Consider the following 17,969-nt stretch of genomic DNA (forward strand, 5'->3'; position numbering starts at 1 on the left):
ATGTGTTCTGCAACCCTGTGGGACATGGCAGCGGCGGAGAGGGAAGGTTTTTTTAAAAATTTTTTTTTACACTTCCATTTTTGCTTTTCAGGGAAGGGCTTATATGTAAAGCCCTTCCCTGAAAAAGAATGCAGGGGTGCCGAGCATCGGTCACCCTGAAAAATGCTCGAGTCACCCTTTGACTTCAATGGGGTTCGTTACTCGAAACGAGCTCTCGAGCATTACAAAAAGCTCGGCTCGAGTAACGAGCACCCGAGCATTTTGGTGCTCGCTCATCTCTGAAAGCGATGTTAATGTAGCCTGTCTTTAATGTTACCATATGTAGTTCTCATATACACAGTTCAAAATTCATTTTGTGTTTGCTCTCTCTTGTGTCTTTAGGGAACAACTAAATCCTTGCTAAGTGGATTTCAGTTTCTATTCACAAGCAATGATTCCGATGTGCAGGGTTAGTAACGTCTCGTATTTTAATGTATACACACAACCTGTAAAACCACCTCATATCGTGTTTGCATTTCTTATGTTTTCAATCAAAGAAAAAGGCTAATGATATTTGTACAATTTTATAGGATTCTGTAGGGCAAAATGTAACTTCAAATTTAGACAGATGCGCTCTAGAGCGCCGCAAAAAAAAGATATGCAATATAGTCTTTTTTTTTTTTTTTTTTTAATTTTAACAATGAAAAAGAATGCGCAGATCAATCTTTTTTCCAAAGATCTTAATGCAAACATTGATAGCATAAAAAAACTGCACGTAGAGACTTAAACTGCCTTTTTGTGTCATTTTGCATAAAAAAATGGTTTTCAAGTAATGGGTCATTTACAAGGGCCCATAAGAATTATTGCTCAAAATCCATTTAAATTGCTCACGATTTGTTCACAGGTTTTTAAGCGGACTTTTCAGTCCGCTTAAAAACCATTGCTGGATCATAGGCTTATTGTTCCATGTAAACGCTCCCTGCTCAGTGCTTTACACAGAAGATGATGCACCGAGCGAGAAGCCTGCGATCTAGTGGCGAAGTCATTCTGTGTTAATGCACTGCACGAGTGCTAACGACCTTAGCGGTGATGTCAGCACTCGTGCAGTTGTTTACCAGACTGTTGACCCGTGTAAGTTAGGTTTTTTTGCAGTATTTTTTTAAATGGCCATTTTACTCGATCCGTTGTTTATATGATTTTTTTTAATGTAATAATAAATAGCAGATATAAATTATTATTTTTATCACATGGAGGAACAGTAAAATAAAAATTATATTTGAGTCCATTATTTATTTTCTTCGATATAGAGCTTGGCCTAGTTAGTGGAATTACAATTGGGATAGAGCTAGAGATGAGCCAGCACGCTCGGATAAAGCAGTTACTCGAGCGAGCATCGCTCTTCTCGAGTAACTGCTTACTGGTCTGAGCAGGCTTGGGGGGGATGGCGGGGAGTAGCGGTGGGGATACAGAGAGAGCTCTCTCCCTGCCGCTGCCCCCCCCCCCCGAGCCTGCTCGGACCCTTTAGCAGTTACTCGAGAAAAGCGATGCTCGCTCGAGTAACTGCTTTATCTGAGCGTGCTCGCTCATCTCTAGATAGAGCTAATGTCACAGTTTGAAAGGGGGGGTTTAGGATTTCAAAATTAGGGGTGCTTTTTATTTTATTATAACTTGTCCTCAGCTTTGCCAAGCAACTTTTACTACTGGGAGATCTACTTTGTATTTGTGTGAGCTTTTATTTATGACTGTTTTGGCCTTCAAAAATAGTATATGCCACTCTTACAGAAGAATAATATATATATATATATATATATATATATATAAGAGTGAAAAAGCCTTGTGCAGAGCATTATATTTAATCAAACTTTTCTTACCCATCTTTTAGAATGCCACGAAGTATTGATTGACATTTTGGTTACATTGATGGGCCACAGCTTAAATTCAGACGAGTTGGCTCTCCTCTTGCGTTTTTTTCTGGAAAATACTTTGCCTAGTGTAAGTATTTCTTATATGTAATTAGTATAATTTTTAAATTTCTCTTTAAAAACGTTCATTGAATAGAAAAAAAGGAGTACAAATGCAAAATACAGTTGGACTCCATAGCACAAAGCTAAGTACAAATTGTACAAACTAGGAGCATACCTGAGCAATGAAGAAAAAAAATTGTTCATGAGAACACAAAAAAACACAGCATATCTGTCACCATGGCATGCATAATAAAACTTTTTGTAATCTCCTCCTATAACATTTTCATAAATAGAGGTTGGTAAAGCAAAAAAAGATAACCCAGAACTTCATTGAAGACTGTGTGCTGTGTGATATAAATATATCTGGGCTAATAGTGCATATAATACTACAAGAGATGATAAATTGTTCTGCAGTTATGGGTGTGGGGCCAGGGTATGGGGACAGTCAAGAGACCTGCTCCACATCTCCGTAAACTTTAAGGGCACCTCTGAGTGCAAATGAAAAAGATAGGAGTCTATACTAATAGACACAAATCAATCCCCTTTCTACCAAATCCCCAAAATATAGGGCTAATAAGGAAAAGTTGAAGTATATTGCAATAATAAAACACAACTTTTACTGGTAATCCGTTAAAATATGGCCTACAGAGGAAGATACTCTGTTTTTACCAGCTGTTACTGATGTATATTGATTTCCTCACTGCCAAATCTGGGAACCAGTAAGACCGTTCTTTTTTTCGTTTTATGTGCAATGTATGATGGTTATGGTTAAGCTATTTTGATCTGCTTGTATATTTTATGTATATTTATTGTTTTTGTTGGGTGCCGTATTTTAACTGATTACCAGTAAAAGTTACATTTTATTATTGCAATATACTCCACCTTTTCCTTATTAGGACTTTTGAGTGCATACATGGCTTTCTGCTATGGTATAGATATGTTAGGGAGTAACTTGCCCAGATGAAAATAACTCTATCTACACTATAAGGGCCAACTTGCCTATCAGTGGGGGTTTGACCACTGGAAAATCGCCCCCAGCTTGACCATGAAGTTTGACATGGTTGTAAATGGGCTCCACTAATCCATTCACTTCAATGGGATAGCAGGGTTCAAATGCTCAACCATCTCCAGGGGTTCCATTAATGTGGGTGAATTGGGATCGGCTATCTTAGGCAGTTCCCATTGAATTGAATAGCATGCTGTCAAACCTCAGGGTTTCATCGGGGGCAATTTCTCTGGATCGTTGAGGGTCCCAGCCGTTCAATGGGTAAGTCGTCCCCTATCATGTGGATAGGAGAATATCTTGCCATGATGGGAATACCCCTGTAACTGCTGTTTTCCATTCCTAGAGCATGGGTACTCCTTTGTCCATTCAGAATATGGCAATGTGTTTCCTGGCTATAATGAAAATTTCAGCCTGAAGTGGCAGAGTGTATATTCGTGTCTAAAAAAAGGAGATGGCTTTTAGGCTCTTTTATTACTGGCATTTGTATTTTGATATGCATAATAATTGGTGACCAATAGTTCCTAATTTTCTGCATTCCCATATTAAATGAAAGGCTGAACTGCAGGCCTGTGTCTGGAGTATTTGGCTGGAAATTATGCAGTGTAGTTGTGAAGGAGGCTGGGTGCAGTATGTCGAGCTTGGGTGTTTTGTTCTAAATAGTTGGGTAGGACCAATTTAGGCATCTCCAGGGCCAAGGCCATTTGCTCATCTATCTTGTAACCAATTTCTGCCTCCCATTTATGCTTAATTTCCGGCTGAGCAGGGGTATCACACTCTTCTACAAGATTCTGTTAGACAGATGCAAAGTCCTGCTACCAGAGAATTAAGTATACATTTAGGCCTTAGTCAGACGGGCGTTTTTTCGCGTGATTTGCGGATCGCATGACGGATGCACATCCGCAAATTGCGTGACCGGTGCCCGAAAATCTGCTCCTAGCCGCATTTCATTAGAAACGGGACGAAGCTGTCCAGCGCATTGCATTCAATGGAGCCGGCAATACAGCCGGCTCCATTGAAAGCAATGCGCTGCGGGCGAGTGTGGGATGAATTGTCGGGAAGGGCTTAAATATATAAGCCCTTCCCTGCAATTCATCCAGAAAAGTGTTAAAATAAAAAAAATATATATACTCACCTTGTCCCGGCAGCCGGAGTTCCGCGCGGCCGGCCTGCAGTGGGTGTGAAGGGGGTGTGAGTCAGACCTGCCCCCTGATTGGCTCAGTGCTGAGCCAATCAGGGGGCAGGTCTCACTCACACCCCCTTCACACCCACTGCAGGCCGGCCGCGCTGAACTCCGGCTGCCGGGACAAGGTAAGTATATATAAATATATTTTATTTTAACACTTTTCTGGATGAATTGCAGGGAAGGGCTTATATATTTTAGCCCTTCCCGACAATTCATCCCGCACACGCCGGCAGCCCATTGCTTTCAATGGAGCCGGCTGTATTGCCGGCTCCATTGAATTCAATGGGCAAACATCGTTCTTCTCTGCCACAGCTGTTACAGCTGTGGCAGAGAAGAATGATTTGTCTTCTATATGTTCTCAATGGGGTCGGCGCTGCTGCCGCCGGCCCCATTGAGCGCATATAGAGAAGAGAACAGGAATCGCAGATCGCAGATAGGTGCGATCTGCGATTTCTGTTCTATAATTTATCGGACGAGCGCATAAAAAGCGCTCATGTGTCCGATACCATTGCAAAGCAATGGTTTTATAAAATCGCCGGACGCATGCGCATGCGCAAATCGCGCGAAAAAAAGCCCGTCTGACTAAGGCCTTAGAAATTTTAAAATCTAAACGGTAAATATTTAATGATTGAATGGAGTCTGGAGAACATGATGAATGTGAAGAAAGCAAAAAAGAAAATTATTAGGGAGATTTAGCTCCTCTTTAAGGGATTAGATATATTTATTGGTCCATTCTGCACATATCTGACTAAAATAGACTAGGCCCACAGTCTCTCATAGCTGCACACCCTCCAGGTCTCTCAGCGCACCCAGTCAATCTTTATACCCTAATGGAGTAAGTGTATCACTAGAAGGTACTTTGAAACAACTTACGGATAGACATCTAAATTAAAAACGTGTGAGAGACATGGCAGGAGCTCTCTGAGATCATAAACAAAAAATGTAGTGGATGGGACACATCTGGAGCAAATGATTTTGCAACAAACTGTAAAACTCAGTCGGTCATGTGAAATCACTCTTTAAAGGAATCTGTCAATTTTGCAGCTTTCACTGAGCACACCACAAGGTAGTATCTTTCATCCTGATTGCAGTGATATGTCTGCTGTGTGGATCTGTGCAGTAGTTTAGGAGAAGCTTTCATTTTACTAGTAGCAGTAAAACACAGAACTAGTCCTGCATATTCATGAGCTGCAGGTTAGCCACGTCCACCCTGCCCTCCAGTCAATGAGTGGCAGCTTTCTCTACGGACAGTAGTAGGCAGACAGCAGTCAATAATTATCTAAAAGTGTGAGGTGGTTGGGACTAGCCTGAAGCTCATGAATATCCAGGGCTACTGTAAAGGGGTTCTGTCATAAAAAAAAAAAAATTGCATACTTACCTATTCCTCCCCCGTCGGTCTACATACCAGATTCTTCACCTCACCCGGGGGGGGGGGGGGGGGGGGGGGGTTGATTCCTCTGTTTCCTGTGAGGTTACCTACATTGTCGGCAGTTGTCTTCTTGCCAGCCAATGTACGTTACGTCACAGTTCACAGGCCAGCAGGGGAAGTGCTGATCTACTGCAGAGACTGTTTATGCGAGCTGTCTTTGAAATAGATTAGCATTCCTTCACTGACCGGCCAGGAAGAAGAATGTGAGGAATGCAGCCTTCCTAAGAAGCCGGCCGGCCGATGTGCAGTGAGCTGACCCGGGGGCACTGCAGAAGCTCAGCGAGGAGAAGATTTGGTAAGGAGACTGATTGGGGAGGAATAGGTAAGTACAGAATTTTTTTTTTTTAAATGACAAAACCCCTTTAAGTAATCCTCTGTACATGTGCTGCTACTAACGTTTAAGTTTCTCCCAAACTACTGCACAGATGCAAACGAGACGTATCACTGCAGTCAGTGTGCTTGTCACTACGTTATGCTGCCCTCAGAGAGGGGTGAAAAAAGGTGACAGAGTTTCTTTAACTACAAGTAAATAATTTTAAAGCGGGTTCCTAGGATACCATATTGATGACTACTCCTTAGAGTGTATTAGTATCAGACACATTTAGACACTTGAACAAATGTATCACTTTTGCATATATGTGATCTATATATTAACATTCGTACAAGTAATATTATAGATGTATTGCTAAAAGTACATTTTTAAACTAATACTTGAGTGCATAAAATGTATTTTACTGTTTTAGGAGATGCTTATAAAAGGAATTCTCAAGATCACTGAGGCTAGCACTGGCATGATTCCTCTCAAACACCTGACCTTTCCTATGCAACAGAACTTAATTGGAACAAGCGGTGTTGCACAGAAATTTCCAGGACTGTGTCGAAGAGCAAAAATATGGCAGAATAAAGATTTCAGTTGTGATCATTTGCTCTCTCCATGGTACAATGCACCTATTCATATACCTTTGGTTGGCCAGAATTGTTGGCCACATATGTCGGATGGATTCAGTCTTACTCTGTGGTTGAAGCTTGAGTGTGTTCAAGAATTGGAAGGCTTGACGAGAGGAAAACAAACAAAGAAAAAAAACAAATTTCCTTTTCAAGCACAAAGTACAGGTATCTGACGTGTTAAGACGGCCTATTTTAATTTTGCAATTTAACTTAATATTGCTGTTTTAGAGTATATTCGCACAGCTGAATCCAGTGTGGCTTGTTTTGTGGCAGAAATCTGCAGCAGAGCTCCATCTATACAAATGTGTGGCTGCGGATCTGCTCATGGATTTAGCCCTTTTTAATGGGCAATCCTATGTGCAGATTTCCCGATGTGGAAAGTAACAAGATGCGAATTTACCATGAACTTGATGCAGAGTTGGAAGGGATTTCACATCAAATTCGTGGGAAACTTTCTGCCATGGGCATTCGTGGGCATAAGCTCTTAGTTGGGTATTACCATAAATTTGACGACCTGTATAATAAACTTACCTTGCCGTTTAAACAATATTGTGAAATCCATAAAGACAAAGCCCCAAAAATTGTGTAATTGCTGGTTTTCACTCCCCACCCTCCAAAAAGGTAAATAATATCTTATATTGTACATACCCTAAATTAGTGCCATTAAAAAATAAAACTCATCCCATAAAAACAAGCCCTCATATGACTATGTGAACAGAAAGAGCTAAAAGTCATGGCTTAATGAGGTTGCCCATCTCTAGTCCAATCTATCCCGCTTTGCTTACATGACTACAGTAGTGACTTGCCTGTATGTCCACATGACCCAGGTGGCCAATCACTAGCCTCAACAGTATACAACATGAGACCCAATTAGGCCAGTGATTGGCTGCAACAGTCACATTGGAATACAGGCATGTCACCGCAGCATTAGTGCCCGGCTGGGAGGACTGCGATGAAGAGACAAAGGATTAAATTAGTGGCTATAGGTTCTGTTTTTATTTTATCACTTTTCCTGCAATAATCGCCATTCTCTGTAACTATTGTACAACCTCCTTAAGCACCAAACTAAGACATTAATATTTAATCAAGGAACAACTCCTTTAAAAAGGGTTTGTTCATCCTGTGACACTTTCAAACCTATAATAATACCAGAGATCTCTTTTAATATGGTACTGTGTATATGAAGGGCTCAAGGAAAGAATGACAAAAGTTTACTTTTCTGAAAATTGGTAACTTTTATTTGAAAGTTTTATGCGCAACAAATACATTTTTTCACTTACATAGTTTTGATAAATGAGACCCAGTTAATCAATGTACAAATCACAGTACTGATTTTAAACACTTGCATCAAGTACAGCAAAACCATATTTGCAGGTCTACTTAGGACACTGAAACAATGAGCTATTGCCTGATGAAGCTGAAGATGGTACACAAGTTAACTTGAATCTACCAGAGCCATTTTTCGCGTCATCTCTCTGTTCTGGCTAAGAGATGAGTCCCCTGTAGGCCATGTGGACAGGGATTTTACTAATGAGATAACCCCATGGTTTCCTTGTTACTTATAAGTCCATGAGTAGAAATAAATGGTGTGGTATTTTTTCCTAATTATTGGAACCCAGTGGACTTACTGTGGGTTTTCTGAGATGTGTGATGAACTGATATGTTCACCATTTCTTCACCAACTGAAAAAATGTTTTCCAAATCCGCCCTGCACTAGATTACAGAAGCATATATTGAACTGATACATCAAATACCGTTTTTATTGCTTGGTAGTATTTAACCATTTTAAAAGTTGTTTTTTTTTCTTTTTTTTTTTGTCTTTTACTTTCAGTAGTAGACAAGACTGCTGGAGGAGATTATTCCACTTATGATCGACTTTTAGATGATGGCTGCATACATGTGCTTTCCCTGGGCTCTAAGGTGCTCATGATGCAAATCTGGCTCAATGTTGCATCAGGTCGTTTTACGTTTAGGTAATCTACAAATATGTTGTTCATATTATGCCTATTAGTACAATTAAACTGTAGCTATGCAATTTTGTATAAAGTTCAAACAATGTGGCAGATTTGCTAAGCTAAATACGCCAGGATCCTGACTCTATTTGTGACAAAACACTGGCTTACATGACTTCTACTTTGTTGAATGTTTTTTGGACCCTGCTCCACAAAGGGGGACATGGCTTATTGGAAAGTGGTGTGGCCTGAACTTTGTGCCAAAATTTTGATGCAAGCTAAGTCCGCTAATGGGCGGTGTAAATTTCGACTAAACAGTCTAAAGATACACCAAATGTATCATCCAGCATGAACCGCTGATAAACTGGGCATATTTTTAGACTGCCTATTCTAGGTTTACACTGTCTATTAGAATTAGTAAATTTGTGCAAATTAGAGAACACATCTTTTGCAACAATGTCTACTTCAGTATAAAGCAATTGAAGACATTGTAGCCCATTGTGTTAAGTCAGATGACAAATTTCATTTTTCAGTGCAGTTGGTAAACTGAAGAGTTATTTTGAGCTGTTGCTGGCATCACCATCACTTTTTCTCTGCATTTTATACCAATATACACGTCACATGTTCTAGCCTAGCCACACTTGGATCTTTATCAAACAATAGAACTTTCTATACACATCTGCATGCCGTCTTCAGGTGCCGGAACAAGCTGGTAAGGAGCGAAGGGGGCACAGCACCATGGTATGCGCTGCAGCCCCCTCATTCTAGCAACTAGCAGGGTTTTCAGCAGCGGGACCCCCACTGATCAATACTTATAACATGTGTCTGACATTTCAAAGGTTATCCGAGAGTGTACCGGTACTTACTCTTTACTAATCTTTATTTGGCACAAATTTCTGCAGCACTTTACCGAACTGAGGATAAGTGCAGACAAAATCAGAGATTGCATACGTATGAAACTAATAAAAAGAAAAAAAAAAGTGAACTATTTTTACCCCTTCCCACTCCAGGACATACATTTACGTCCTGGAGCGTCAGGGTATGTATGCAGAGAGGTCGCGGGGTGACCTCCCTGCATACAGCGCGGGCATCAGCTGTTTTCTGCAGCTGACACCCGCGGGCAATAGCCCCAATCGCGCACGGTGATTGTCGTCCGAAAAAAAAAAAAAAAAGAAAGCCAGAAATGCACTTTTTCAGTTACCCTGCCTCCCAGAGAAAGCGCAATAAAAAGCGATCAAAAAGTCTGACGTATTCCGAATTAGTACTAACGGAAACTACAGGACATTCCGCAAAAAGTGATCCATCGCTGAACTACGTCGACGGAAAAATAAAAGTTATTGCGCTCACAAAATGACTGCAGAAAATAATTGAAAAAAATTAAATGTCTTTGAAAAAAAATAGCATAGTAAAAAAAAACTATACAAGTTTGGTATCTTAGCAATCGTACTGACCCATAGAATAAAGTTATGTCGTTTTTGTTGCAGTTTGTGCGTCGTAGAAAAAAGACGCGCTGAAAGATGGTGGAATGTCGTTTTTTTTTTTTTCCATTTTACTCCACTTAAATATCACCATTAAAGAATACAATTTGTCCCGCAAAAAACAAGCCCTCATACAGCGATGTCGATGGATAAGTAAAAGAGTTATGATTTTTTTTAAGGGGGGGGGGAGGAAAAAACGAAAATGGGGGAAAAAAAAGGGCCGCGTCATTAAGGAGTTAAATAGGAGTGTGGGCCCACAGGAGTTTACAATCTGAGGAAATAGGGATGACACGAGGTAAAAGTGTTTGTCCTATACAATGGTCCAGCCTTATTTTTCTAAATCAGGTAGTATACATGAAGACGCATGAGCCAGTCCCCACCAGTATCTGCCTTTTTCTCTGCCTGGAGTGTCAGAGATGGCATTTAACACTTCCAGGAAATGTTGCAAATAAAAGTCCCACTAAATTGCGAGGCTCCCACAGAAATAGAGCATGCCGCGATTTGTTTACCGTGCGAGTTTTCATGCAGTCAAATCACGGCAGTCTGCATGGATTGCATAAACTAATGCAATCCTATGGAAGCGTGCACAGGTGGAAATTCTGTGGGCAATGCCGCGCGTGTTTTCACGCGGACAAATCGCGGCTGTGTGCATAGGATTGCATTTTCTAATGCCAGGGGGCATGGGCGGTAATTCTGTTGGAAATCCTGCCGTGGAATTTCCACTTGTGTGCAGGGGGCCTAAAGCTGTGTGTGCATATTAAATTATTTATCATTATTTATTATCTTGTAACATTATTTTATACCATTTATTGGAATGGAGTAGCACGGGGCTTGAAGCCAGAAACAAAAGGAATACAGCAGAAAAACCTAAAATGAGGAGACATGGACAGGGGTGCTGAGATGAATGGGAGAGGGAGAGTACATAAAGGGGGGGTGAAGAAGGTTGGATAGGGTAAATCAATTTATTGTTATAAATTCAAATTTACCACTGATTTTGCCTCAATTGATTTTCTTCTTTGCAAAAATTATATGCAGCTTCTCTCGCACTAAAACTGTGTATATTTTTCCTACTCCCCAAGCATAGACCTAAGCAGTAGTAGGGTTACACAGTAGAGGCCTATAGATATGACCTTCCTTAATTTGTCCCTACACCAAACCTATGCTGGGATGTACATATATTCATGCATGAAGCTTCTCAGTATAACCCATCTGGAGCAAACCAGTGAAATCTTCTGGAATAGGATTTATTCCCTTAACATCATGTACAGAAAGTACTTTAGAATTATTGTTATGATGAATGCAATTAAGGTGTGTTCACAAGAGGTGGCTTTTGGTGTAGATTTTCCACAGTGGGAAAATCGACATGAAAATCAACGCCTTTTGGTGAGGGTATTGGTGCAGATGTTTCCGCTGTTGAAAATCCGCACCAAAATCTGCCATATTTAAATGGACCCTAAGAAAAAAAAGCAACTTGATTTTTTTCACAAATTACATTACATTATATTTTTACAGACTGTGCTCAAGTTCAGGTGATGAATCCAAATGGATTTCCTTGGCACAAGTTGAAACGCAAGAGAACATTTTACATCCTGGAAATTGGCAGCATTTGGTCTTTACATGTAAAGAAGTTTTTGAAAGTAAAAACAAAGTGTGCAGTAAAATAATGCTGTGGGTCTCTGGACAAAGGTATGTTTCTTTTTTTCTCATCATTTTCTTTACCTGTTGTAAAAGATTTAACCAATAGTCATGGTGCTTGCTTAATCAGATAGTGTCCCGATCACTGCATGCTTGTGATTTTAGTAGATCAGCTTTTTTTTCCTCTTCCTTGTGACTTCTAGGTATTTCAAAAATAGAAATGCTTAGATTAAGACTTGATTTGTCGACATCTTAGGTCCACATTTGGTGGCCATGTTTTTACACTATGTGCGATTCTTGCACGGCATGTCCCACCACTATCATAGATGGCATTGATATGCTCCCCAAACTGAATCCTTTAAATCCTATCAATTACTGTTCTATCTCTCTTTGCTAAACGGCTATTAACCTTCTATCTAAAATCTTTGTGATCTATCCAAGTACATTTCTTTCTCCCATTCAGAGACCAGACAGGCTTCCTACTGAGCCATCAAACTGGAGAAAACTTTTGATATTGCAAAAATAGGTGTTGGCCAACATTTCCTACATTGGTTTACCTTACTTCTATATGCTAGCCCTTCCACCTCTGTCCAGTGAGAGAGGAATGAGACAAGGATGTCCCCTGTCTCCAATTCTATTTGTTTTGGCTATCGAGCCCTTGGCTATGTTGGTATGGAAAGACCCAAATAATATTTAGAGAATAGAGGTGGCTGGTGCCCATAAGTTAAATTCAATTTGCAAATGACATTGTTCTCTTCCTCTCCCATCCCCACATCTCTCTTCTCAATCTTCAATTACTTTTAACTAATTTTTGCGACTTTCTCTAGTCTTGCAATAAATCCTGATAAGTCAGTTTCCCTCAATATCTCCCTATTCCAGCAAGAACTCAACCTCTGAAGCCTAACCATACCTTTCGATGGGCCACCTCTTACTTATCCTACCTCGGCTTTCAGCTAAATACTCACTACTCAGACCTTTATTCTGAGGAAGAATTTTGCAAATCTACGTATTTTTGTCTATTACCCATATTCTTCAGGCCTCATCTCATTCTTGTACTACTCACTATGTATGTCCTTGTGCCCCTCTCAGCACCATTTTGTCTGAGCAGGGGAACAAGGTTTGTCCCAAAACGGGGATCCTGCTGCCTTGAATAGAATATGGCTTCTGGTTTCTTAGTGTTCAATTAATATTACCTCTCCAGAGTCCGTTTATAAGGTGCTCATGCGGTGGTATCTGATGCCAGGATTGATAGTGCATTATGTACCAAGTGACTCTCCTCTTCATGCTTTTGGGGTTGAGCCAATCAAGTTACCATGCTCCACATTTGGTGGACCTGCCCACGGGTAGTGCGCTTCTGGTCTCAAATTTATGGTCTAGCTCATAGTCTATTTAATGTTGTTCTTCATCGCAATCCGTGGAAGCAACTGGATTTCTCTTTACTGTTGTCTGTGACACTACATGTTGTGAAGGGGGAGGTGGAGTAGAAGTGGAAGAATCTGCCTGTCTACCAGGCTTTTGGATGGAAAATGTGCAACTTCAAAAGCCACGGGAAGGATTAAAAAAGACAACTGCCTCCCAAAAAAAACCAGTTTAAAGACAGGTCGACTACGCTATATTCTCCACCATAAATATTGGAAACAAATGAAACCCTTCTCAAACGGAGACCTTAGGCCCCCTGTCCAGGGTCCTGAATATGGCAACTGGCCACTTTTCTGCCAGAACAATTTTAACACTCTTGCCACAAATCCTGTTTTATGAATTAGAAAAATTATATTATTCCTCTATATCTATATTTTCTGAAAGAAAACACCAGGCATTTTCTGAGAATGCCACCCAGAACCTTAGAATTTTGAGCACCTTCGTGCAATCCTAGTAGAACACCTTGTTAAACATTAAAATTCATGTTTGTGGTTAAAAGTCTCACTTAAGTAAAGTCTGAGATGCCCAACACATTCTAAAAACTCCTTGAAAAATAAATTTTGAATATGTGTAGAGTGGATATTATGTTGGTTCTAAAGGTTTTAATGCTGTTCACGTAACTTTATACCCTCTTCCAAGGTTCTGATAATTTTGCTCCTCTACTGGGTAAAAACAAAGCTTTGCAATTAAATGCAGCAAACGATCATATCTAGGAGTGGAGAATATTTGTTAAGCACAGTCTATTAGGAGGTTAATGAGCCTCGTGTGGTACAGAGTGTTAAGGCAGCAGAAATATGGTCCTAAGCTCTCGCTCACGACCTGAAGGTTGCAGGTTCAATATACGAAGGTTGTGTGGTTCAGGTAGCCGGCTCAAGGTTGACTCGGCCTTCTATCCTTCCGAGGTCGGTAACATGAGAACCCAGCTTGCTGGGGGGTAAAAAGATGACTGGGTAAGGCAATGGCAAACATCCCCACGCCTAGAAAATGTCACGATGTAACATTACCCAAGGAGTCAGTCATGACTCAGTGCTTGCACCAGGGGACTTTACCTATTAGAGGCTACAAGTCAAACCCCAAGTGGCGAATTTATGTATCTTAAAGATCAGAAACCAGAAGTTTGTTCAATTTGGTAGATTGATCTCATCACTAAGCATATGTTCCATAGATTCCATGCGATGATCAAATTGGAAAACTCACATTTACTTGAGGCTTCAGTATACTCCTGGAGAACGCCAGTGTGGGCGCCCCGTGACACCAAGATGGCATCCACACTGGCGTTCTCCAGGAGTAGGAAAGGGTATGTAAGTAGATTCTAACCCTACTTATTTATAGATATATTTTACTTGACTATTGTAATTGCTTGAGAAAGGCGGAATTGTACTGCCGAACCGTGTCACAAATAAATGTATGGACTTTAGAACAGATTATTGATTTTTCTGGGCTCCGGAGCGTGGTTTTTTTTTACATATTGAGTGCACTTGATTAAATATATATTTTAATATATTAAATATATTAAGATCTAATATGGATTTATGAAAAAAGAAGCAATAGGAATACTTTAAATTCCTTTTTTTTCTAATTCTTAAAATAAATTCCTAACTAATTTCTCCGAATTCACGGAATTCAGCACTAGAGATTCCGAACTAAAAATTTGACGCTGATGTAAACGAGCCCTGAGCCTGACTATGGGATGTATGTTGGACTGAAGTCAGTGACCCATAAGAGATGGCGCTGCATACCCCACCAATGCTCGCTAATGTTCATGAGACAGAGATCTAGGGAATGATCGACTTGGAGGCGACTGCTTAGCCTCTCTTCAGGTGCAAGGCACAAAACACACCTCTCTGGAGATTCTTGTCTCTCTGTATCTTATAGAATGTATTAGACCCTCATCTCTAACTTTTGTGAAAGACCAAAGCGCTCCTTTTTTTGTCCCGCAGTAGCAGATAAATGATTTAGATACACTGCGCTGCAGTAATTTGCTAAATTGCTATTTTATATGATTTCTCAAATCACCTTTGCCAAAACAATTTATACGGTGTTTGTTAATTCTTATCTTATGCTACATAAATTTTTTCCCCCCTTTTTTGTTTTAAAAATTTTCAAAAAACTAAACAGGACAACAGAGATTACTCTGGAATATAATCCTCCCCGAAAAGGAAGCCTTTCATCTGACTGCAATCGAACATTTTGTATGATTGGTCATCATGTGTCAACTCAGGAAGACAGTATTCCTTCAGGAGGACAGCTATGTTTGGGAAACTTGCTCCTCTTTAATGGTGAGATTTAATAATAAAACTGGAAAAAATGAAAATGCTATTAAGTAGTATTTTTATTCATTTTAGTGGGAATGCTAAAGTATGTTCTGCTTGAAGGATATGTCATAAAATTTTTTTATTTTTTTTTTACATATATCAAGGTCCCGTTCTTGGCATAGACGAAGCATTTCATTTATATTGTCGAGGCCCAGATTTTACTTCCTTAATGACTTGTAAGCATGGAAATGTGGTTATTGATCATTGCAAGTACATATCAAAAGAAATCCTGCAAAATGAGAAGGTTTATGATTTTCTTATGAAAAACAAAGAAATTGACCTAGCCTCTTTAGCTGTAAGTATAATTTCACAGTAGATGTGTAGTGTATGTGATTTTTATTTTTTAGCTAAGTCTGTTGTGTATTACTGTGTAGTTAAAGCGTACCTAATTCTTTAGATATCTTATATTCATTAAATAGCCTGTGTGTGTCATCAATTTAGTAATAAATCTTCATAAATTGTTTTTGTTTTGCCACTGAAAATCAAGGTTGAAGTGCCACCCCTCTGTAATCCACTGCTTGCTGTTAGTAATTCAGCTTGTCTAGCAACTTGAACATTAAGGCTGCCTGCACACAAACGGCAGCCCACGGCCCTGCGTACATGTTAGTCGTCTTCTTTTTCTATACTGCAGATGGTCCGGACGGCTTGCGCAGTACAGATTTTCCCATGCCATCGCTAGGCGATGACGCGGGTCTCGCAACCTTTCTGCAATGTCAATTGCGGAAGGGCTGTAGGTCAGACGGCTTCCATTGACTTCAATGGAAGCCGTCCGTGCGGAGCCCGCACAAAAAGGGTGTATGCTGCGGAATATCAGTCACTGACAGCTCGTGTGAGCGAACATGCAGATGTTCCAATGGTTTGAATTGGTGTGGAATGCCACGGAAGGACCGCACAGGAGACTTCTTCGGATTTTGCAATTCAAACCTGGTCATGTGCAAGGGGCCTAAGACTTTTCTTAGCTGTGGGGGAGGGGCTGTCTTCACAGGCTCCCCTCCCTGCTCACACTGCTCTCAGATCTGCAGACAGCGTGTACACAATCCCTGCCTCTCCTGATCTTACTGGTATGGGCAGTTATCTTTATAATGTAGGCATTACATCTGTCTCCAGTTTGCTATGGGAGAGCAGCATAATTCTTAATAAATTGTTCTTTATTTAACTTATTTTTTTCTATACTTCTGTATACTGAAGTTGGAGGCTTGGTTCGGGCCTCTATAACATCAGCATTGGTAAACTTGGCATGAGAATTCTTTCTGTCAAAATGACAGAATCTAACGAACAGCTAACGGAAACCCTGGGGACAGGGTTAGTAGTTGTATTGAGCTGTAATACGTTCTTGTGCATGAGGTTTAAGGCCTCATGTCCACGGGGAAAATCAGGCCCGCCGCGGATTCTCCATGTAGAATCCCGCAGCTGGTCCCTCCTTTCCCGCGGACAGGAGGCCTAAAAGAAGAATTACTTATCTGTCCGGACGCTGCGGATCTCCCCTTCGTCACGTCCGGATCTTCTTTCTTCGGCCCGGCGGATGTGCCCGGCGTGCCGCGCACATGCGCTGTGCACTCTATATTTTTTTTTTTTTTTTTTAAACACCTGCTCTCACGCGCTGGAGAGCAGGAATTCAGCTGCGGGTGTGCGGTGGATCCGGACGGCTTCCATAGGCTTCAACAGCAGCCTGCAGGAGCCCCGCACTAAAATGGAGCATGCTACTGGGGTTTTCCCGCACACGCAATCCGCGCCTCAGGGGAAAATATCATCCGCAGGTATTTAATTACCTGCGGGTGTCCAACGGATCACGCTGTGGGTGATTCGCTCCGGATTTAAAATGTTATTTCAGCCGTGGACATGAGGCCTAAAGGAACACTAAACCTGAATGATAACCGTGAACAGGTGATAAGCTTCCACTATAAATCTGAAGGATTTTCTGCATGTTTCTGAAACAGTCTTGTAGAACTTCTACACTGAATGCTGCTGATCTGGTCTATTTTCAGTTGAGGAATGGCTTTGGGGTGGAACTTGGCCAAGGGGTGATGCACTTTTTCTATCTTACTGTAAACGGAGCAGAAAAATGAGGCTCCTTTTCTAACTGTTTTAGGAAGAGTGATTGAGCTCTTTGGACACAGAGATTTCTTTTTACATGACAGGATTCTGTTGCCATTTCAGGAATCGATCACTAGTGGCTGTTTTTATAATTTTTAAATATTTTGCAGCATTTTGTACTCTTTACCATTGGAAGCTGTTATTTCCCTTAAACTTGCCATTAACCAAGATGGCCAATATTGTTTCTTGCAGAAGCCATCTTGCTTCCTGTTTGGCTTTACTTAAACTCGCATGGAAATTCTACTCCTTTGCTTGACTATTACGATTAAGCTCTGCTTGCTAACTCCAGTCTCATGCCCTAGACTCTTTCCCAGACTCCTCCTATAACCCAGCTGATTACCTGCTTTTTAGTGATCACCTCACAAGCTACTTCTCTAAAGACCCTTGCCAAACATCTTCCCTGTGTTCAGCTGTCTGCCTCCAGGCAATTGGATTCTAGCCATAACCCACCAGAATTATAACCATACAATAAATGATATGAAATATAATATGAGACAAAATGGAGTCAAAGCCGATGAAGTTAAAGTGTAACTGCACTTTCCAAAAGCTTTTCGCTTGTCATATGGA

The 17,969-nt window shown here is 40.7% G+C and overlaps 1 protein-coding gene across 1 annotated transcript in view; it reads left to right on the forward strand.

Annotated features, from left to right (window-relative positions):
* Window positions 1-17,969, forward strand: part of LYST (lysosomal trafficking regulator) — a 191,874-nt gene that overhangs the window by 52,529 nt on the left and 121,376 nt on the right. Inside the window, exons 11-17 of the mRNA XM_066605399.1 lie at window positions 382-448; window positions 1,862-1,971; window positions 6,305-6,674; window positions 8,341-8,482; window positions 11,452-11,625; window positions 15,112-15,272; window positions 15,413-15,603. Of these exons, the coding sequence (XP_066461496.1) occupies window positions 382-448; window positions 1,862-1,971; window positions 6,305-6,674; window positions 8,341-8,482; window positions 11,452-11,625; window positions 15,112-15,272; window positions 15,413-15,603 (1,215 nt within the window). The remainder of the gene's footprint in view (window positions 1-381; window positions 449-1,861; window positions 1,972-6,304; window positions 6,675-8,340; window positions 8,483-11,451; window positions 11,626-15,111; window positions 15,273-15,412; window positions 15,604-17,969) is intronic.

Source organism: Eleutherodactylus coqui, chromosome 1 (genome assembly GCF_035609145.1).
Source record: "Eleutherodactylus coqui strain aEleCoq1 chromosome 1, aEleCoq1.hap1, whole genome shotgun sequence".
NCBI lineage: Eukaryota > Metazoa > Chordata > Amphibia > Anura > Eleutherodactylidae > Eleutherodactylus > Eleutherodactylus coqui.